At 48.6% G+C, this 22,038-nt stretch overlaps 1 protein-coding gene across 18 annotated transcripts in view; it reads left to right on the top strand.

Moving 5' to 3' along the window:
- Positions 1-22,038, top strand: part of ABLIM1 (actin binding LIM protein 1) — a 279,086-nt gene that overhangs the window by 181,857 nt on the left and 75,191 nt on the right. For all 18 annotated transcript variants that reach the window (XM_066238282.1, XM_066238281.1, XM_066238283.1 and 15 more), the window contains exons 5-6: positions 1,388-1,514; positions 2,859-2,952. In XM_066238282.1, the coding sequence (XP_066094379.1) occupies positions 1,388-1,514; positions 2,859-2,952 (221 nt within the window). The remainder of the gene's footprint in view (positions 1-1,387; positions 1,515-2,858; positions 2,953-22,038) is intronic.

The following is a 22,038-nucleotide window of genomic DNA, read 5'->3' as shown; positions in this document are numbered from 1 at the left end:
AAATTTCTGAGTCTGAGGCATGTTAATACCCACTGACCAGAGGTCACCAGAAACACATCTGTAGTAAAAAACAAACAAAAAAAACCGCTGATTTACTGAAACTACAGCCAGAGGACTTGTGAGCCCCCCCCCCCCGGGGGCGGTATTTGGAGGGAGTTTACAGGACTTGGGCTGGTGCTGGGTAACCTTAGGGAGAATTCAGGGGAACGGGAGCATTTCCGGGTTGGGTGTTGTTGAGAAGCAGGAACAGGTTAGTGATTGGGCATCTGAAGTGTTTCTAGGAGGAGAAAATTAAAGAGGGTCAGAAGAGTCATCAGTAAATGGGCAGCCATCACGATGTGGTCAGAAGAGGGGGTACCATTCTGTGTACCCAGCAGCCTTGTCTGGAGGTGGCTTTATTCCGTGAGTGCTTTTCATGATCCGTTGGGGATATCGTGGCCAACCTGCCCACAGTGCCTTCTCTCCCTTTCTCGGGCACCTTGGTTTAAAATATTTGTAGATGCTTAAATTGCTTCTAGTAAAGGTTGCTCCAATTTACATTCTTCTGGGTTCTCTTAAAGACTCTACTTCCCTAAAAACAGTGCAATAGTCAGAACATTAATGGAAATTATAATAAAAGCAAATGCTGATAGAGCCACTTCATACACGACTACTGTGCTGAATTAATTATTTTGTTGAATCCTCATTGGAGGCTTGAGACAAGCACCAATAATATCCCGGCTTCCATGTGGGGAAACCCAGGCTTAGAGAGCGGGATGACCTGCCCGGTTCACAGCCAACAAGGAGTCGAGCTGGGCTCAGAACCGGCTCATTCCGGGGCCGCACTCTTTACCATGAAGAAACGCTTTCTCCTCCATCTGCCGCCCAGGAGTCTGTCACAGACGATTTCAAGCTAAGCCATTAAGAGCCATGTGATTGAAGATACAGATCTTAGGAAGTCTAGGTTAGGTTGATAAGGGAGGCAGAGCCCTGTTTACAAACAGGGGCCTCAGGAGCCCCGTTGCAGGAATCACACAGTGTTAAGCGGGGCATCGTGCCTGAGGTGCCTCGCCGCTCACACGTGTCCCCCATTAATGCAGGCCCGTGAGAGCGTTCCGAAAACCCAGGCCAACATGCTATCCTTAAATCTTCTCTGGGCCAGCTGGAGCTCGGGGGGCATTTAAGGAACCTCCAAGGAAATAACCAGATCCACTGTGGGACCCGAAGTGTCCGCGCAGTGTGAGGATGTGGCCGGCGGGACTGCAGGTGGCCACTCAGAGCAGGGAAAGAGGGAGCCTCAGGACACATTTCCCGAGTGTGTGATTCGGCACGCAGGGTTTCAGAGCCGGCCCGGTGCTTGAATCGAGCCCGACAACCACGGGGTAACCTGCCTGCCGCTCTTTTCCAGACTGCTCCGGCTGCGGAAGAGACATCAAGAACGGGCAGGCGCTGCTGGCACTGGACAAGCAGTGGCACTTGGGGTGCTTTAAATGCAAATCCTGCGGGAAGGTGCTCACTGGGGAATACATCAGCAAGTAAGTGAGGCTGGGGCCTGGGGGGCCCCAGTTCCTGCTCTGGGCACCCCACCCTGACCCATCAGACATAACGAGACACTCTCATGCACTATCAGTAGCAGATTTTGGCTATAAAACTCGTGCAGAGAATTCTGTTCTTCTGCCGTTGCCGTAGTGTGCCTGCTCTCCATGTAATGAGACATTAATCATTGTCCGATTTAACAATTAACAAAGCTGCTGTAATATGTGGTAACCAATAGAGTATTCATTTTATCGTCACTAATTTTTTCCCCCTGTTTGGCACGAGCAAACCTTTGTCCTTCATCCAGGTCTTAAACGTTATTGTAGACACCCCCCCCCTCACCCCCAAATAAAATAACACAGGGTCCAGGCACTGAGCCCATTGCAATGGACCAGTGCGCAAAGTAGCCCATCAGGGAATGAATTCCTGTTAGAGTCAGACACAGGCGTGGATAATAACTGGAGTAAATGAAGTACATTATTTTTGTTTTGTTTTTACAGAGCCTGGAGGAACTAGTTACAATGGTTACCTTTTGGGTTAAGGAAGAAAGAATGAGCATGGAGTGGGCGTGGGGGACATTGGCAATGAGGGAAAATTTTCCCTTATCGACCTTTTTTATGCTTTAAAAGATGTCCTCCAACCAGGCAAATGTGATCAACTATTCCAAAAAGTTAAATGAATTTAACTTGAGAATACATAGCAAAACCAACAAAAAGTAGTTCGGGCCTCACCTTCCCAAAATCTCATCCTGTAGGTGGAGGGTGAAACACCTTGGAAACCCCACAGGGGGATTCTGAGGCACAGCCCAACTGAGAAAAACGCTCAGCTGTGTGGCAGCCGACCGGGGGCTGCCTAGCGTGGTGTTTCTAATTTTCCCAACGGTCGCACACAATGGTGTTACCACCAAACGCTGAGCTTGCAGGAGGCTGAGCGAGCAGACCCTGGAGCCCCCGGGTCTCCTGAAGGCTGAGGCTCTGGTTTGTGGGAACAAGGAGGTGTGGGGGGGCAGCATGGGGGCCTCCTCAGGGAAAGAGGACCACGGAGACCACATCTGAAGCCCACCTGGCTGGGGGCGGAAAGAGAACTATGCCAGGTTTTATTTAGTGAGGTCTGAGGCCGTCGAGGAACCAGCACGATAATCATTTGCGGATGTGGCCGTTATTTCTGAGTGACGGGGAGAACCGCAGTGCTGTCTCTGGATCACTCGGTCTCGCGGGTTTTGCTCACGTGTGATCAGGTCTCCGGGCATGCGAACCGCTCTGGGGAAGGGGCGCAGGGAAGTGTGGGTCGTGGCTGCCCCACCCCGGGCCTCCTCTCTGGCTGAGCACTCTTTCCTCTTGCAGGGACGGTGCTCCGTACTGCGAAAAGGACTACCAGGGACTCTTTGGGGTGAAGTGTGAAGCCTGCCACCAGTTTATCACAGGCAAAGTCTTGGAGGTAAGCGACAGTCGGATGGGCTCCCGTCTCAGCCACTGTCATTTCCTGAGAGGCCCCAGAAACAGGCAACAGTCTCTTTTTTTCGTTCTTTTCTCACCTTGCAGGGAAGAAAGGAGTGTCAATGACCAATCTCCTAACCCAGGGGTCCCCAAACTTTTTACACAGGGGGCCAGTTCACTGTCCCTCAGACCGTTGGAGTGCCGGGCTATAAAAAAAAAAACTATGAACAAATCCCTATGCACACTGCACATATCTTATTTTAAAGTAAAAAAACAAAACGGGAACAAATACAATATTTAAAATAAAGAACAAGTCATTTAAATCAACAAACTGACCAGTATTTCAGTGGGAACTATGGGTCTGCTTTTGGCTAATGAGATGGTCAATGTGCTCCTCTCACTGACCACCAATGAAAGAGGTGCCCCTTCCGGAAGTGCGGCGGGGGGCCAGATAAATGGCCTCAGGGGGCCGCATGCGGCCCGCGGGCCATAGTTTGGGGACCCCTGGGTCTGACCTAAAACAATTATCGTATTGTTCTGTCTGCACAGGCAGCTTCTACCAAATGTTCACGGGAAAGGAGAACGATGGAGAATTTGAAGGAAAAGAAAGAAGGCTAAAGGGGCTATTAGGAATTCTGCAGAAGGGAGGGTTCTATTAGGCTATCTTTATATTTTAGAAGTCAGAAAAAAAGAAATGAAGAGCATGTTAGAGCCACGTGTCTACGTTTACAAATGTGTGGATATGTGCATAAATGTGCGTGTACCCTTGTGCATTTGTGTTGGAGTGTACGTGTGTGTGTACACGTGGGAGTATGCCTGAGTGTGTGCTCTTGCGTGCACAGGTGCACCTGAGAGTGTGTGCAGACTCAGGAAACGGAGGCTCAGAACAGAAGCTAAGAAAAGCAAGGGTGGATGAAAGCTGAAGGCGGAGCCGTCCCCGCCCTGCAAAATCCACATCCTGTGTGACCCAGAACGCCCTGTGGCCCAGGCCGCGCTGAAGCCAGTCAAGTGCAGGTGTGACCAGCTGGGGCCAGTGAGGTTGGTTGCTGCCCTCTCGGCAACCTCTGCGCCCGGGCTGAGCCAGCCAAGCTCCTCGCTGGCCTGTGGCCCCTGCGGAATTACTGGACCAGAGTCAGAGAGAGTCATGGCCCCGTGGGGTGTTAACCAGTCCTGATAGGAAAAGTAAAGATTGCCTCATGGCCGTCCCACATTTCAGGGTGGAGCGTGTGTACTGAGCAGAAGTGAGACAGGACACCCAGCAGCAGGGGGAGTCTTGCAGCTTGTCACCCCTGTCAGCCGGCAGGCAGCAGGTCACTGAATCCACATAATCACCTTGTTTCAGAGACACGGGAGGTAAACTTGTGTGGCCCCCGTGTCTCTGGGCAGTTCTGTGGGATTCCACAGTGAGGTCAAGGCAGCCCTCCCCAGCCTGCAGCGCTCTGAGATGCCTTTCTGTCGGCAGGACACACTGGGCGGGGCCAGCCCTGGCTCACTCCTGGGAGCTGGAGCAGCCAATCGGATTTGAGAGGGAAGAATTGTCAGTGCAGTGGCTTCTTGCTCAGGGGAAGGGTGTTCCAGGGGGCCTTCTCGGCAGGGGCTCAGGGGTGAAGGAAAACAGCACAGCATACACCAAAAAAATAAATAAAAATAAAAAGGTGTGAGAGGTGATACTGAGACGAGGGGAGGGACCAGCATGTGAGGACCTCAAAGGTCACATTCAGGACAATGGTTTTTCTTAAGAGTAGCCGGCAGCCATTGGAGTGGTTATGGCTGGAGCATCATGTGATTGGATTGAATTTTTGTATAAAGAAAGGAGGGGAGTCCTCAAATATACTCACAGCAGCTCTGTCCCCAGCAAGAGCCCACGAGTGAGTGGATGGACAAAATGTAGAATACACAAACCACAAAATAGTGAAAAGAGGGACTTCTGACATAGGCTGCAACATGGATGGAGCATGAAAACACGCTGAGTTTTCACAAAAGGCCTCCGACTGTGTGACCCACTTAGAGGAAGTATCCAGAAGGGGTAAATCCACAGGCAGAAGCCGATGAGGGTCGTCTGTGTGGGGGAGGGGCAGAGGGGAGTAACAGTTTACTGGGACCCAGGTGGGGTGATGACATGTTTTAGAACTAGTTAGAGGTGGTGGATGCACAGATTGTAAATGTTCTAAATGCCATAAGTTATTTACTTTAAAATGGTTAATTTTGTGTTATGCAAATTTGACCTCTAATTTATTTTTTTTTTAATGGATGGAAAAGGGATAAGGGTAGAGACAGGGAGGCCGGTTAGGAGACCACTGCAGAACTCGGGACGCAAAGTGGTGGTAGCCCTGGCTGCAGAGAGGCCCCCAGCCCGTCACACACACCATCGGGGCAGGTGGCGACGTCCTTCCTTCTCATAAAGCTGTAATTGTCAGCCCAGGTCTACGTCAAGGCCGGGTCTTTGGTGCAGGGTGAAGCACATGCCCAGGAAAAAAATGGGTGAAATGGATGAAAAAATGGAGAAAGTGGATGTGACCCATCCAAAGGATAGTCTGACATCCAGTGGTCCTATCACAAGACTCAAGGTGCAGTGGCAGAGGCTCCCTTCCTGTCACCTGAACATGTCCCTTGTCCCTCCATGGAGCCCCCGATTTCTCCTCTCAAGGAGGTGCCCTGAGGGGGGTCTGATAGCTCTCCCGTGTTTGATCTGCCACCTACGATGGAAATAAACATGTTGAATTGGGAGCAGTTGGGTAATTTCATTTTAAAACAATAAAAATAACACCTCAGAACTATTTCTCAGATGTGTGGCTATAGAAAGAGAGGCAGGAAGATACTAAACAACAGCCCCCAGACTGGAGGCAGCCGAGTTTGCAGGAGGTGCTGACCGACACAGCTGTGTCCTCAGCCCACATGCGGGACTGTGCTTACCACAGTGAGCTGGGCTGGGCAGTGGGGGTGTTGATTACCTTCAGATTTAGATCAGCAGCTCTGGGAAGGAATGTCTAAAGTAAAACTAGGTCCAAGAACATGCCACTTTGAAGAAACATCTGCTTACTCTCGGAGGCCCAAGCGTACTCTGTGGCTGTGGGGGCCCCTCAGCAGACTGTCTGTGGGTTTCCCCGAGGGCCATTTGTAAGATGGACAGCTGGGATGCTTGCCACACGCTGCCCTCAGTGCTGGGACTTCTGGGGCAGTGTGCTCTAGGGGGCGTGGTAGACTGAAGCTCCGCCCAGTGGGCACGCTGTCCTCTGCAGACCAGTGTGGGATCTGGAAGAATGCCCTGCACGGTTAGCATGCTGACGGCTCGTGGGTCAGTTTTGGCTTGGTGACCAGGGTAAGTCAGGACTGGCCACACAGTCTGCCCTCCTCCCTCTGCCTGCTATTCTCTGACCCTGCTGTTTTACGGTGAGACATTATGACTATGGATTTATTGTCAACACTGTAATTCAGCCTTTTTGAGATTTTCCCCCCCCAAATTTTGTTACTGTGGTAAAATACACACAATATAAAATTGACCATTTTAACCACTTTAAGTGGACAGGTCAGTGTTTTAAATACATTTATAATGTTGTATGACCATCACCCCATCCACTTCCATAAATTTCTACATCTTATAAAACTGAAACTCCATGGTCTGTAAATAACTACCATTTCCCTCTCTCCCAACCCCGGGTGACGACCATTCTGTTGCTGTCTCTATGAAATATCTCATGTGAGCGGAAACATATTCGTTTTTGTTTGTTTGTTTTTTGTGACCGGGTTATTTCACTGTGTCCTCGAAGTTCATTTGTGTTATAGCACTTGCCAGACTCTCCTTCCTTTTTATTTATTTTAAACTTTTGTTTATTCATTTTTAGAGAGAGAGAGAGAAAGAGGGAGTAGAGAGAGAGAAGAGGGGGAGGAGCAGGAAGCATCAACTCCCATCTGAGCCTGGACCAGGCAAGCCCAGGATTCGAACTGGCGACCTCAGCTTTCCAGGTTGACGCCTTATCCACTGCGCCCCCATAGGTCAGGCCTCCTTCCTTTTTAAAGGCAAATACAGTTCCATTGTATGGACATACTACATTTTGCTTGTCCATTCTTGTGATTTAGGGGGTTTTCTCTGGTTGATTTTTCCATCGAGATTGTATATGTATTCCTTTCCTGGGTCTGCTATCCCAAAGGAGGCTTAAAACAACAGAAATCTATTCTCTCACAGTTCTGAGGCCAGAAGGACAAAGTCATGGTGTTGGCCAGGCCATGCTCCCTTGCAGGCGTCCCCAAACTACATGCGGCCCCCTGAGGCCATTTATCCGCCCCCCCCCCGCACTTCTGGAAGGGACACCTCTTTCATTGGTGGTCAGTGAGAGGAGCACTGTATGTGGCGACCTTCCAACAGTCTGAGGGACAGTGAACTGGCGCCCTGTGTAAAAAGTTTGGGGACCCCTGCTCCAGGGACTCCAGGGGAGAACCCTTTCCTCCCTCTTCCAGCTCTGGTGGCTGCGGCTGTGTAGCCCTAATCTCTGCCTCCTCTCACATGGCCTTCCCTTCTTTGTGTCACAACTCCCTCCGCCATTCTTTGCAGACCCTTCTCATTGGATTTAGGTCCCAGCCAGATCTTCCAGGGTGAGCTTCTCATCTCAAGATACTAAGCTGAATTGCATCTGCAAAGACGCTTTTCCCAAACAGTCACAGATGGTACAGATGTGATGTGGATGTATTTTGTGAGGGGCCACCTTTCCGCCTACTCCGGCACACCTGGTGGCTTACACAGGTGTGCCATCCCAGGGAGGCCTGCGACTCTGCTCCGGTCTCCAGCGAGCCCTCACTCAGCATTGGAGGTGCCCCGCGGCCGCTTTTCTGGGTGTGGTTTCCCCTGAGATGCCACTGGGCACCTGAGGGAGCTTCGAGAAGGAGAAGGGGCACTGGGCAATGGTCAGGAAGCTCCCGGCTCAGGCGTGTCCCTCATTCCTGAGTCATTCGGAGCAGACCCTGCAGTCTCTCTGAGACTGTCTTCATTTCACAGGTGAAGGGTGTGGCATGTGACCTCTGAGCCTCTACCCTAGTCTAAAATTCCGTTTCCCTCTGTTATTCCACAGTAGTCAGAAACCCTACACATCACGCCAGCTTGCATGGGTGGGGAGGAGAGCCTTCCTGTGTTTTCATGGGGAGGGCTCTGGGCAATTGGGGATTGAGATGGGCTCTTGGCTCTGGAACTCACAGCTGTGTGACCTTGGGCAACTCTGTCAACTTCCTTGAGCCTCAGTGTTTCCTTAAATACAAGTATTAAAAATATATGTGTAAATCCAAGCCATGGACCACTTGACTCATCAAGTCTCTTTGGCTAAGGTCCTGAGCTCCCTAATTCCCACATATGGGAGAATCTAAGGGGTCAGAGCCAGCAGGTCTTTCTTGAGAGATTTTTCTGTAAACGGTGGCATGTGACTCTCAGCGTATAGTGTACACTCAAACTGAAGGTTATTTTTCATTAGCTGGCTTTCAGTTTTGTTTTCGACAAGAAGATTCTCTTTGTAGAGAGTCTACTATAAATGGCACGTTTTTAGAAAGCTTATGCTAATTACTTACACATTCAGGAGTGTGCTGAAGATGTTTACAACCTGCCTTCTAATTAAGTGCAGAAGTAAATTAGTCTGAGATCCTGGAGTTTGCTGAGAGCCTTCATCTCCATCTCCACCTCTAAACTCTAAAGTAACCTTCCTGTTCCCTTATTACCCTCCCCCTCTCTCTGCTTCCTGCTTTACCAGCTTAATGGGACAGGAAGCTCCTGAGTCTGCACACTGAGGTCACAGGTGTCCGTAGACATCGGAGGGCATCCCTTTGACAGGAAGTTACTTCCATCTCGGTGGGTGGTCCTAGGAAATTCCCTGACCCCAGGAAGCCTGCCTTTCCTGGGCATAGGTTCCCTGCCAACCTCATGAAGAAAGAACACGGCAACAAAATAGTTCTGGTATAAAGGCAGCACAGAAAATGAAACAAAAAAGCAAATGTCAAACTGGAAACAAATCCTGAGGGTAAAGGAAAACGGCCTGACCCTTGTCCTTTCCCTCTGTGTTGAACTGTTCCACCAGCGGACCAGAGGCGGACTTCTCTTAATCTCTCTGGTCTCGTGCACAACTCGCTTCCCCCAGGGGCTCTGTGTTTACTCAGCTCTCCACTGGTTCCTTCTAATCAAATGTTCTGCACTGACTCCCGGCGAGCTGGCTCCCTGTGCAGACGGGCCTCCCGAGCAAGGCCGCCTGCCGGACTGTGCTTCTCAGAGACAAAGGGGAGTCGTCCTGTCTGCACTCCTACCCGGGGCAGGGAGGGACGGAGGGCTCTGCTTTCCTTGCTCTGGTCTTAGGCTTTTCCTTTCTCTCCTTCCTCAAGTCACCACACCCGGGGAATCAGTCCTCCTGTGTTTCCAAGAGAGGCTGGTGGCACATGTCTTTATGTGGCATGGTATTTGCTGTGCCACGGAAGAGAGAGGCCCTTCAGTGTAGCCTGTGGCAAGTCCTCCCGCCCATTGAATGCCTTTCCATTCATACCTGCTGGGGGCGCTGTCCTGTCTTTATCTGTTCACTTGGAAACAGTGGCCGAAGGGACACCCCTCCTGCCCAACTCCTGCAGGGTTCTAGGAAATAGAATCGCAACATGATTCAGCCAAATCCTCTCCCTTGATTCTCTGAAGGTGGCTTTGTCTTACATTTTGACTAAAGCTGCTTTTTCATAAAGCCCAGGGACAAATGCTTATGATGAAACTAATTCATGTGATAAACTGGAGGCCCTTGCTTGTCCCCCTCCCTCCTTTTGCTGTAGGTAGTCTTAAGCATGTTATGTTGTAAGACCCACACGCAGAGAGTAGGTCTTGTTCTGGGCCAACCTGTCTTATCTAATGAGAATAAACATAGGTTTATCCCATGGTACTTGGCGTGGCATACAATCTGTCACCATCGAAGATGTAATTCACAAAAGACAGGTTGCTGACAGCTGCCCCCTTTCTTGTTTTGTGCACATCATATACACGCGAAGCAAGAATAATAACCCACGTTCGTGAAGAAAGCTAATTGCATTCTTCTTGTTCTCCCTGTGCTCAGAGGAATTCATATCTTCTGCCACTTAACTGTGGATCTCTTTGAGGCTCAGGGAATGGACAAGAACTGAGTCATCTTACTTGTGTTGATTGCGATGGAGATGGTCTGAGTCCCACGGACAGTGAGCCACCACAGTCTCCTGCTCTTGTTTATTTTTAATGTTTGCAAATATTTTCATAAATATTTAATTCACACAACAGGCAGTCCCTGCCGACCCCGTTTACAGATGAGGCTGCTGAGTGCCAGAGACTTGGGGGCTACTTAGAGGACCGTGATGAGAAGGCAGATCTCTCAGCTCTCAGGAAATAGGAACACACACTCACACTCACACTCACACTCACACTGCTTCATGATCCACATGACAGTAATAATTGCAGAAAACGAGAAATTAATTTGCCTCCCAAAATAACTTGCTGAGGGACCGAAATTGACCATTCCTGGTGACATGGAGAAAGTCGCCCTCATTAGTGGCCCTGTTTTATCTATATTTTCAGGACAATAAATATTCGCCGCTCGTTGGCTTCCTTTGTACCAGTGACTCTACAGGTGGAGTCTGATGTCTCATTTGTCGTGTCTCACACTGAACTGTCTCCTTTCATCGACTGTGGGCTTCCAGACGTAGACCCAGGTTGGGGAGCACACTTTATTCACAGAGGGCTAGTCTAGGACTCCCCGGAGCTCAATGGACAGTCAAGAAGGTCCTGTGAAGCGGGGCCAATATAGAGATGCCTGTCACCTCTCCTAATTTAAAACAGTGGCTTAACAATAAACTGTAGAAATGTCCTCACTTTTAAAATGAGTTCAGTGCGACATGGTATGTATGAATAATGGAATATTATTCAGCCATGGAAAGGAACGGAGTGCTGATACACGCTCCAGCGTGGATTAACCTTGAAAATAGTACGCTAAGTGAAAGAAGGAAGATGGGAAAGACCACATATTATATGATTCCAATTATATGAGATGTCTATAATAGGCAAATCCATAGAGACAGGAAGTAGATTAGTGGTTGCCAGGGATTCCTCCCTATCTCTCTCCCTCTCTTCTTCCTTCTCTCCCTTTCTCCCTCTCTCCCTCTCTCCCTCTCTTCCTCTCTTCCTCTTCCAGTCTTTGAGAGTGTAACTTATTAGATATAAGAAAGCGGATAAAGGACAAGGGTGGGGATTCAAGTCAATAACAGTCTGAATGCAAGATTGTATGCCGGGTGCTCTCCCTTGGTGGGCATTTAAACTTTATTTTATCGAATGGCCACAGGCTGCCATCACACAGAACTGTGCCCTTGATCATAGAGTGTGACTTGATTAAGATAAAATCTTCCCAGTGTGGGAAAGCAAACTCAAGTTTAAATTCAGTGTATAAGGCCCTGGCCGGTTGGCTCAGCGGTAGAACATCGGCCTAGCGTGCGGAGGACCCGGGTTCGATTCCCGGCCAGGGCACACAGGAGAAGCGCCCATTTGCTTCTCCACCCCTCCGCCGCACTTTCCTCTCTGTCTCTCTCTTCCCCTCCTGCAGCCAAGGCTCCATTGGAGCAAAGATGGCCCGGGCGCTGGGGATGGCTCTGTGGCCTCTGCCTCAGGCACTAGAGTGGCTCTGGTCACAACATGGCGACGCCCAGGATGGGCAGAGCGTCGCCCCATGGTGGGCGTGCCAGGTGGATCCCGGTCAGGAGCATGCGGGAGTCTGTCTGACTGTCTCTCCCTGTTTCCAGCTTCAGAAAAATGAAAAAAAAAAAATTAAATTCAGTGTATGGTTTACGATATGTTGGTTGCAACATCTTATTTGTAAAGAATAACCTGGTGGTAATATTTTGTTCCCTTCGTCATTAACAGATTGGGAATTCATCCACTACTAGGGCCTGTGACCCGGTAAATGGTGTGAGGGAAGTCTATCTGATTCACCCAGTGTTATCCACTTTCTCCTACGTTAATGACAAGAAGAAACGAGTTGCCAGGGTAACAGGAGACAGTGTTCACAAGTAGTAAAGATGCAAGTTTATGAAAAAGTTACCCCACTTCTTGCCAACCCAAATGGAAGGGCTTCCTTTTCTGGAAATGACATTTTGAAAAGAGGTTGTATTTTGAGTTAAAAAGATGTTTTGTTTTTCAGTGTTATTTAACTTCAGAGAGTTGAGCTTAGGTGGAGTGTGTGTGTGTGTGTGTGTGTGTGTTTATGGAGGAGGGGTGACAATTGAACCTAGTGGTGGAAAGGGACACTTCCAGAGAAATCAGTGAGTAATGCTGAGCACGTGCTGGTGACCCAACATTGGGGTCCACTGAAGAAAAGGTAAGATTCAGGGCTTGTTCTTGGATAGATAAAGGGTATATTTCTAAAAGTAATAGGGTGTGCAAGTCTAAAACTACACTCCTGTGGTGTTCAGGGGGTGACACCGAGGGCTCAGGAGTGCCCGAAGCTACAGTGGCATCTTCTGCCTGAGGGTGACTCTCAAGTGGTGGTATTTATTGAACTGTAGAAATAAGTAGGACCCAACAGCAGAGAGCAGCCTGCCTAGACAAGTTACCACCGAGCCCATGAAGGGCTGGATCTCCTGGTCTGGCTACTGTTCTGGACAAAGGAGGGATGACCCGTCCGCTCTCCAGAACCCAACACATCCTGGGCCTTTGAAGGGCTCATGTGTCTGCTGCTTATTATAGACCCAGAGCTCCAAACCTGTCCCTTCCTGCTGTCCCCTCCCTGTTCCCAGTCCTGGCTCTGTCCACATCTTCTTTTCCCAGAGCAGAACCTGAAAGAAATGATTCTGTCCCTTCTGTGTGATTGGTCCCACGGTGCCACGCCTGCTCTACAGAGGTGACCTTCGGTGAATTCCAAGGATAACGTTCATGACTTCTTGGTGGAGCAGAAAACAAGTTTAGTCTATCGCCATATATCTCAGTACCAAGGTCATGGGGACCCACGTAGTACAAATACCAAATGAGAAACACAGTAAATGCCCGGGTTTAAAAGAGATTCTTGTCGATTATGAGAGAAGCGGTTGGCTTTGGATCTTAAGGAATGGTTAGTTACAGGCAGGTGAAGGCGGGATATTTATCTCCATTGGCTGCTGTTATTGAAGTCTTAGCTCACTTTTTTCCTGCCTTGATCTTAAACATGTGATTGATTTTACTGCATGGTTTCATTGAGTGTATATATCATGTGCTGTTTACCATTTCAAATCATTTTTGTAAATAATCAGGTTGTACATTTTGAAAATTGAAAATATATATGTTTTCCATTATAGCCTAGCTTAATTATTAGAAAGAATCTTATAATTATAACACAGTTTTCATTTACTTGTCAGATAAACGGGCTCTTGTGGCCTCACCTGGACCCAGGGTCCATCTGAAAGTGCGTCCCTGTTAGAAAACGCTTGTCTTCGCCCTGGCTCTGCCCGCCTGGCCAGTGTCAGACAGGGACGGGGGGCAGATGGCTGAGAACCGGCATTTCTCCTGGGATCTAGGCTGTGCCCTGTGGGCCTGAGGTCACCCTGTGAGTCTCAAGCAGTTTTCTGTAGCTTCTGCATTCATGGCAGCTCACGGGAGAGGTCGTCTCTCGCTCCCTCCGCTCTGTTTTGTCCCAGTCTTTTTTGTTCACTTGGTTTCTCTCAGTGAGCCTTGAGCTTGGGGGACACATTGCAAAATAGCGCCATCCAAAGGTCACCTTCTATTCTGGGCACAGGTCTCTCTAGGTAAGGAGGTGAAACTTTCCACAAGGCCTCTAGGAGATGGTCAGGGCTCCAGGGGAAATGGGAACATTGGGTCCCCTTGTCCTAGGCCGCTGTGCTGCCTCTCCTGGGGACAGGCTTCCTCCTCTCCTGTTTTCCACCTGAGTGTGCCCGCTTCCTGGACCTCACGGCTCCCGCCTTGGCGGGCTGTTATGCCAGATCCAGCAGATGGACCTCAGAGTTTGCCAGCTGGTCAGGAGGCGTGACAGGTAGGGCGGGTGCGCCTCCAGCCCAGCGGAAATGGGCTGGCGCAGCAATTCCAGCCCCGTAAGGACTCTACAATAGCCTTCCGAATGGAAACTGTTTACACACTATTTTCGTGGCCCTGCCACAAAACCCAAAGCTGCGGGCATCTTGGAAACACAGACAGAATCTGGAATTTTGGAGCTTGAAGTGGCCTTAGGTGAAGTAGGAGAGAGAGAAGACTAATTAGTAGGAAAAAAAACTGGCTGGGCAGCTCTGTTAGTAGTTAGAGCATCATCCTGATATGCCAAGGTTGCGGGTTCAATCCCTGCTCAGGGCACATACAAGAGTCACCAATGAATGCATCAATAAAGAAAAACTAAAAGAAAAAATGGATACAGCCAAACATACCAGGATTTGATTTCAGTAGCTACACTCGGAGCTGGGTAATGTTTAGCAGGTTGTCTAAATGCTGAGCCTCAGCACCGTCCTCTGTGAAATATGGATGATGATACTTACATTTTTTACCTCTTAAAGGTTTAAATGAGACAAATGGGTTATCTGAGACAGTGTCTGACATGCAGGGCGTCAAGAAACTTCTTTCCCATTTCCTTCATTTATAAGTGAAGAAACAGATTTTGTAAAAGCCCAATATCTTGCGCTTCCTATTTGAATGAAGGTGTCAGCCACCCCCCCCCCGTTTACCCTCTGACCTCTTTGGCATACTTGTATGTGGTTGTTTCAGATGCACAAGTGAACAGTAATGTTAATAGTCATGTTGATGCTTTGGTTTGACAACTTAACCACTTCAGTCACCTAGCTTCACATATTCACATGCATGTATGCCCGTGAATTCAATCTATACCATTGTTTCAGCAAGAATTTCCCATTACTTTTTACCAGGCGTCTAGCAGCTGCTAATTAGAGGTGTGCTCGTGAATGATTGCTCTGAATTTTTGCCGTGGCCTTGAGCCAGGATTATTAAAGCTTCCACAGTACTCTTTGGGTGTAAATCCTTACCACCCTACTAAATGCCTGTTCCTTTCGCTCACCTGGGAAGCACATGCCCACGTGCCTTTCTCCTGTCTGTTAATGCCTGTCGCGTTCATCTGAGCATGCTCTGTGTCGGCCTGAGCTCTTGGAGGGTCCGTACTGTTCTGTTGAATTGTTCTGTGTCATGCCCAGCACGTTTGCCAGGTGGGGCGTTAGTATCTCAGGTGACTGTGTAAGGTCTCGTGGCTTACGTGGACTGTGAGAGCTCCCCGGGCAGGTCCTTGATGTGGCCCCGAGTCCCTTTGGCACAGATTTGAGCCCGCTACCCCTTGACCGGCGACACCTTTGTGTACATACCTGACAGCTCCCCCAGGTTCAGGGTGCGATCCAGCGGTCGTCAGTACGTTCACCGGGCGGTACCACCATCGTCATAGCCCAATTTTGGAACGTCCCTGTCACCTCCACAGACCTGTGCCTGTGCTGTGGTCCTTTCCTCTCACTGTCTTTCCCCAAGTCACATCTGTATGACTGTCCAGAGTCAAGGGCAGCAAAGGCTTCTCAGTGCCCCAAGCCGCTTCCTTGAACCTCTTGACTCCACGTGGTGGTGATTTGGGGCCCTTTTCAAGAAACTCACAAATTTGGGAATTTGCTTCGTAAATATGTACATGAACCGTCTTCTGTCTCCCCATCCTAGAACACATAGAGGGGGTTAAATAAATAAAATCTGCAAGATCAAAGGCCCTGGCCAGGTGGCTTAGTGGATAGAATGTTATCCCAGCACACTGGGGCCGCGGGTTCAATACCCGGTCAGGGCACGTACAAGAGGCAGCCAATGAGTGCACAACTACGTGGAATGAGGAGTTAGTACTTTTCTGTCTCTCTCTCTCTCCCCCCCTTCCCTCCCTCTCTTCCCCTTCCTTTTTCTCTATCAAATCAATGGGGAAAATATTTTTAGAGACATAAAAAAATAAAGTATGCCTGTCCAGGCCTCGCCCAGAGATTGAGATTCGGGGGCCTAGGCTGGGGCCTGGGATCTGCATGTTAACATGCCACCCTCCTCTGGGGCACTGTGGAGCTGGGCGGGGCCTGGCGGAGCCTGCAGACTACACTGGGAGAAACTGGACCTGCAAGCGTGTGGCAAAGGCCTGTTCCTGGAGGCTTTGGGCTCCCAGGAAGAAAGGAAGAAACATGCACTAGAAAGTTCGCTTCCCCTTGTAATTATTCTAATGTGCCGTCCACTAGCTTCCTGTTCACTTTAGAGGCAAAGCTTTGTTGTTATAAACCTACGTTTCTTCAGCAATGTTTGGGATTGCTTCCAAACTAGTTCAGAAAGATTACACACACACACACACACACACACACACACACACACACAGGATCTCTTTATTAGCTGATCTTTATGGGCAAATAATCTCCATGAAAAATTTCCCTAAATCACTTTAGTCTTATTAAAATTTTGCAAGTTGTAACAGAATCTTGCTCTAGACCCCTGGTCGGCAAACTGCGGCTCGCGAGCCACATGTAGCTCTTGGCCCCTAGAGTGTGGCTCTTCCACAAAATACCACGTGCAGGCGCTACCTCAATAAGGAATGTACCTACCTATATAGTTTAAGTTTAAAAAATTTGGCTCTCGCCTGACCAGGCAGTGGCGCAATGGATAGAGTGTCAAATTGGGACGCGGAGGACCCAGGTTCAAGACCTCGAGGTCGCCAGCTTGAGCGTGGGCTCATCTGGTTTGAGCAAAGCTCACCAGCTTGGACCCAAGGTCGCTGGCTCTAGCAAGGGGTCACTCAGTCTGCTGTAGCCCCCGGTCGAAGCACATATGAGAAATTAATCAATGAACAACCAAGGAACCGCAACGAAGAATTGATGTTTCTCATCTCTCTCCCTTCCTGTCTGTCCCTCTTTCTGACTCTCTCTGTCTCTGTCACCAAAAAATAAAAATAAAAAAATAAAAAAATTTTGGCTCTCAAAAGAAATTTCAATGGTTATACTGTGGATATTTGGCTCTGTTGACTAAGGAGTTTGCGTCCGACCGCTGCCCTAGACCGAGAGAGGGGTGCATAGAAAAGGTGCTGTACGTCACAGTGGAAAGTTCTGGCTCCTTTTCTCCGTTCACATATATAAAGAGCCTGTGACTTCAACTTTGGTTGCTGGTTCACCTGGGATGGTTTAGTTGGTGATGTGCTATTGTGTGTGAAATGTCTGGAATGTAGGTATCTAATAACTTCTTGGCTGCAATAAAAGAGCACAATGCAAAGTGTACCAATGAAGCCCAGCCAGATAGCTCAGTTGATTAGAGCATCAGCCCAACAAGCAAAGACGGCAAGTTCGATCCTTGATCGGGGCACATGCAGGGACAGATTGCTGTTTCTCTCTGCCTCTCTCTCTCTCCCTTCCTCTTCTCTCTAAAATCAATACATTTATTTTTAAAATACCAATGATATGAATCATGGAAGCTTGATACCTAAAGTCTTTTTAGTGTCACATTTCCCTCAAAAGATACAACTATCAAAATTCTGAACAACAAATGCAGATCAAGTTGCACTCAGTTTTATTACCCACTACGTGTCCTCAAAGGCAGTGACTTAGAGAAGGCCATCAGCCATTCGATAGCAATGCTTGGTTGTGCACCTTCCCACCATCTCAGATCCAAGAAAGGAACTTAAAAAGCAAAAGACTCCTGGTTTCAATTCAAGCCGCTGCCTTGGGGACAATTACTGTCAGAGCTCTGATGCAGGCAGCTGTGAGTGAAGGTGAAGAAATGGTACTTTCCCCACCTGCGTTACCAGAAGGAAACCTACCCCCCTCCTTTTTGGTAACATGGACTAGCCCGTGGTGGTGGCTGGTGTGTTGCATTAGTGAGCGAGTGCCGGGAGGAGAGGGAGGCGTGAGAGCGCCTACCCTCTCTGCTCTCTTCTCTGCTGTGTGTCTCTACAGAGAGGCACATCCGTCCGCTCCCCGGGCAGCAGGGAGCCCCAGTTGGCCGGGCTGAGGTCTGATGTGTGCAAGCCTCTTTTGTGTCCTGAGTTGGAAGTCCTACAGGAGTCCCTTGCTCAGCAAAGCCAAGAAATAGAAGAAGCAGGAGACCTGGCACCAGGTAAAGCAGGCATTGCACAAGGTGCTTTCGCTTTGCAGGGAGGACGTGAAATTGGCAACTTTGGAGATCCCTGGGTTCCTCCAGATGTGGTCTGCCAGGGGTGGGGGGTGGAGGGGCACAGGAGCCGCTTGCTTCGGACCTGAGATACATTGTACTTAAACTTTCTGTTTTTCTGATAGTACAGAATGAACTACGGAGCTTTTCCCTCATTGCTACGATCCGAGCCTGAGGAGCAGGAAAGGCGGGTTATTTGACTGAGAGGTCCAGCTTAGAGGTTTTTCAAACAATGTGTGTTTTTTCAGGCGGCTGTCTGCCCCCAAGATTGAAAGGGGAGTGTGGTTTCAAGACGTGTTTTGTTTTGTCTGTGGTTTGTGGAGTTCTGTGGAATTTTTATTTGAAATGAAAGGACTTTGGAGGCATTTCAGGGGGTTTGGTGGGAACAGTGGCATGGGCTAGTGACTAGATTTATCTGTTACTATAAATGTGTGGGATATTTTTTTCTTTAAGAAGAAATTTCTCATGAATGAAAATGCGGTAGCAGAACGTTTGGTCATTATTCTTATCTTACAGCCGAAGGTTGAAAGGGGCCGGTTGTTGCTTCTTTTACCATCTTTGGGCAGGAAATGAGAGAATTCAAAAGGTTCTTGCCTTTAAAATAAAACTGTTTTTTTTTCCCCCAAAACCCTACTTATTAATCAAACTACACTCCAAAGTTTATTTCTTTTAGAAAAAAAAAGTTTTAAAGTGTGCATGCTCTCAAGAAAAAAGAAATGAGACAAGAAAAATATCTTTTCAATGGTTGAAAGAAATAGATTTATGATTTGGGAAAGTTTAAAAAAAAACAACAGCGAGTCTAACCCCAAATCAGGAGCGGGCAGTCACCATGGGGCTGCTCCATCTATCACTGAACTGGGCTGGGGGATTTAACAGAAAACCGAGCCTGTTTTTTCTGAAACAGTCTCATGAGGAATGTTAAGTGGATGTGAAGTTATTTAGATTATCCCAACAGGTTTTGACAAGTAAGTGAAAATAACTAATTAAAATATAATTGTTGCCATTGTCTAATAGATCAAAAGGCTTGTTGAGTCAAGATATGCTTACAGAATAGGTGAGTTTGCCACGCTCATTGTTATAAATGACTTTGGAGGGGGCTTTCTAAGACTTCAGTGCGAGGCCTGGCCCAGCGGCTCCTTATCGTACCTTGAATGCATGTTTTGACCAAATGGGTTCAGGTGGGTTGCTCAGGCATTTCCGTGTGTCAGAGACCCGTGTCTTGTCCAGCTGGTTCAAGAATAGCAGATCATGACAACAGACATCTGCAGCTTTCCCCTCCAACTAAATAATAGTTAACTTAAAAGGATGGAAAAGTCCCAAACTCTCAGTGCGTGCGCGCCCCCCCCCCCCCCCACTCGTAGAGGGACGATGACGATCTTGCCTCTTCTGGGCCAGGATTTCTCAGCCTTGGCATGGTTGACATTTTGGATGGGAGATTTCTTTGTGGGGGACTATCCTGCGAGATGTTTACCAGCATCCTTGGCCTGCGCCCACTAGCACACCCTCCTCAGATGTGACAACCCAAAGTGTCTCCAGACCTCGCCAAATGTTCCGTGTGGGACTAACACTCCACTCCCCAATACTGAGAACCACTGCAATACAGAAGCCCCTTTTGAGGCTTCCAGCTGCAGCGGAGGAGGAGGAGGAGGGGGGGGAGGGGAAGGAGGAGGGGGGGGCGGCTGGACCCCAAGGGAAGCTGGCGGAGTCAAACATCTGTAACAGGACAGAGGTTTTGCCTTGACCATTTTGGGCTTTATTTTGTTTTGTTTTTGTTTGACATCACGTCGTAGGCAGGGCGGGGAGCGAGGGAGGGTTCAAGACGGTTCTGGATCTGCGCTGTGTTCCCGGCCTCTCCCTTCATGGTCCCCAGTGGGCCTTACTAGATACGTAGATACGTGCCTTCGTTGTATAGTCAGCAAGCCTCCTTCTCCAAGTCAATCTTACGTGCATCCCAGGAATGTTCTAGTTTGTGAAAACCAACAAACAAAACAAAAAAACTTGTGTAATAATGGCCCATTTTATAAAGCAAATAATTACCCATTGCTTATCGAGCCTGTAAATATAGGATTATTGATATGTGGGCTTGAGTGAAACTGGGTACACCTGTTTGTGTTTTTCCTTCTGGAACCTGCAACCCAGTACGTTCATTTCCTTTTCCCTCTCCCGCTCTGTACCCATGGGTCCCCAACTCTCTGGTTTTCTAGGAATTGGGTCTCACTTTGTCAGCGACATAGAATAGTCACAGCCATTTTCCAGTTCACAGACAACAATAACATCAATGGCTGGGACTTTCTTCCCTGTAAAAATGTTCTTACTTACACCCTTAGTATACCCTTAGTATATGCTCCGACTTTGCAAACCCCTTTGGGGCAGGAGGTGGCCCTTGGCATTTGGGAAATGCCTCTACTTGTTGGAGTCCATGCTTGGTGATAGGGTTGGATTGGCCTATGGTGTTATCAAAGAGCTACGTTTTCTGCTTTGGGGAAGCAAACCTTCCTTTCGCCTCTCCCTGGAGGTACCAACATATCATACAATGTGTTCTCTCTTAGAAGCATTCCCTCATTATTAAAATTCACTCCCTCATTCAGTAGACCTAAGACCCATGACTGTGGAGAAGGTCAGTTATTTAGATCTGTTTTATCCCCAGGGTGGAGCACAGTACCTGCCCATATTGGTTGCTCAGTAAGTAATAAATAAACAAATGAACATCAGTGATTCCATAGAAAGACCACCTAGGAGCTTGGTCTGCGGGAAGCTCACGTGTCTGTACCCTGGGTCCTCTCCACATAGTCTGTTCTGTGTATTTTTTTTTTTTTTCAGAAGGAGAAATCCGTTCCCCATCCAAGCAGCTTTTAATGCCTGAGGGACTCCCAGAGTCATCTTTTAAAGATGCAGAGGAAGTGAGTCTGGTTTAGAGAATTTGGAGAGGAAGAGCTTTATATATTTCCCTTCATGAGGCCCAGAAATGGAGACCCTGCTGTCATTCAAAGCCTCACATGCTAAAAGGGCCTCAGGGATTCATGTCAACGCCAGGGCTTGACCTAAAGGCAAAAAGCATTCCCAACCTCTTTGTTTTTTAAGAAAATGATCCAGTCAAAGGAAAGACCTTGTAGAGCGCACAGAAAGCGTATCTCTGTGTATGAAGTCTTAGAGGCCTAGGGGGTTGGGGTCTTAGTGGGAAATCAGGGAGGTGCTGCTCAAAAGAGTCCACGTTTCCTGAACCAGGTGTGAGGACGTGGGTGTCCAGGTGCGGAGACAGCTGGAAACGGGAAGTTTCCCCGAGTGTGCAGGACTCTAGTGCGAAGGAAAGAAGCTGAGGATGATCCCAGTGCTGATGTTCACACGCTGACCCGACTCCATCTGCCAAGCAGAGCCCGTGATGCAAGTCTCTGTGAGCAAGAATGAGTCTCGCCAGTGCCTTGAGCGGCAGAGGCTTAAGGTGTGGCCTTCGGGGAAGGGGGCCCCTAATTAATGCTGAAACTAACGCTGCCGCTTTTCTTGTTCACCAAGCCCAGAATGTTTCTTGGCAAATACGTGTCTGAGTCCTCAGCGTGGCTGGTTCGCATCGAGGTCCTTCCTGCTTGTAAACATCAGCCAAATCAGACATGTCTGCTTACACTTGAGATGGCTTTTATCTTTCCTTACTGCTAAATAATAGTTGTTGTTAGTTTGTCTTAGGTCTCTGCAGCTGGCTCCTTGCATCCGTGCGTATATCCGTATACCTTGTCCAAACAAACAGACTTGAAAAGAGAGAGGCGTGTGTTTTGCTGGGTTTAGAACCTTCTCTCTGATGGAGCGGAGACCCAGCTTTCTGCTTTGCTTTGGCAGCTTGTTTAGGATGCAGAGCGTCTCTGGTTCTGGCTCCAGATTAAAGAAGGTGTCGGTTCTTACATAACAAAGTTTGGGGCCTAACGACTGGGGGGTTGGGAGGGTGTCGATTTTCAGTCTTCCTTTGTGCTTTTTAAAGCATAAGAGGGGAAAAAA

Source organism: Saccopteryx bilineata, chromosome 7, assembly GCF_036850765.1.
Source record: "Saccopteryx bilineata isolate mSacBil1 chromosome 7, mSacBil1_pri_phased_curated, whole genome shotgun sequence".
Lineage (NCBI taxonomy): Eukaryota > Metazoa > Chordata > Mammalia > Chiroptera > Emballonuridae > Saccopteryx > Saccopteryx bilineata.
The sequence above is the reverse complement of the archived record's forward strand: the minus strand, read 5'-3'. Positions and strand labels throughout refer to the sequence as shown.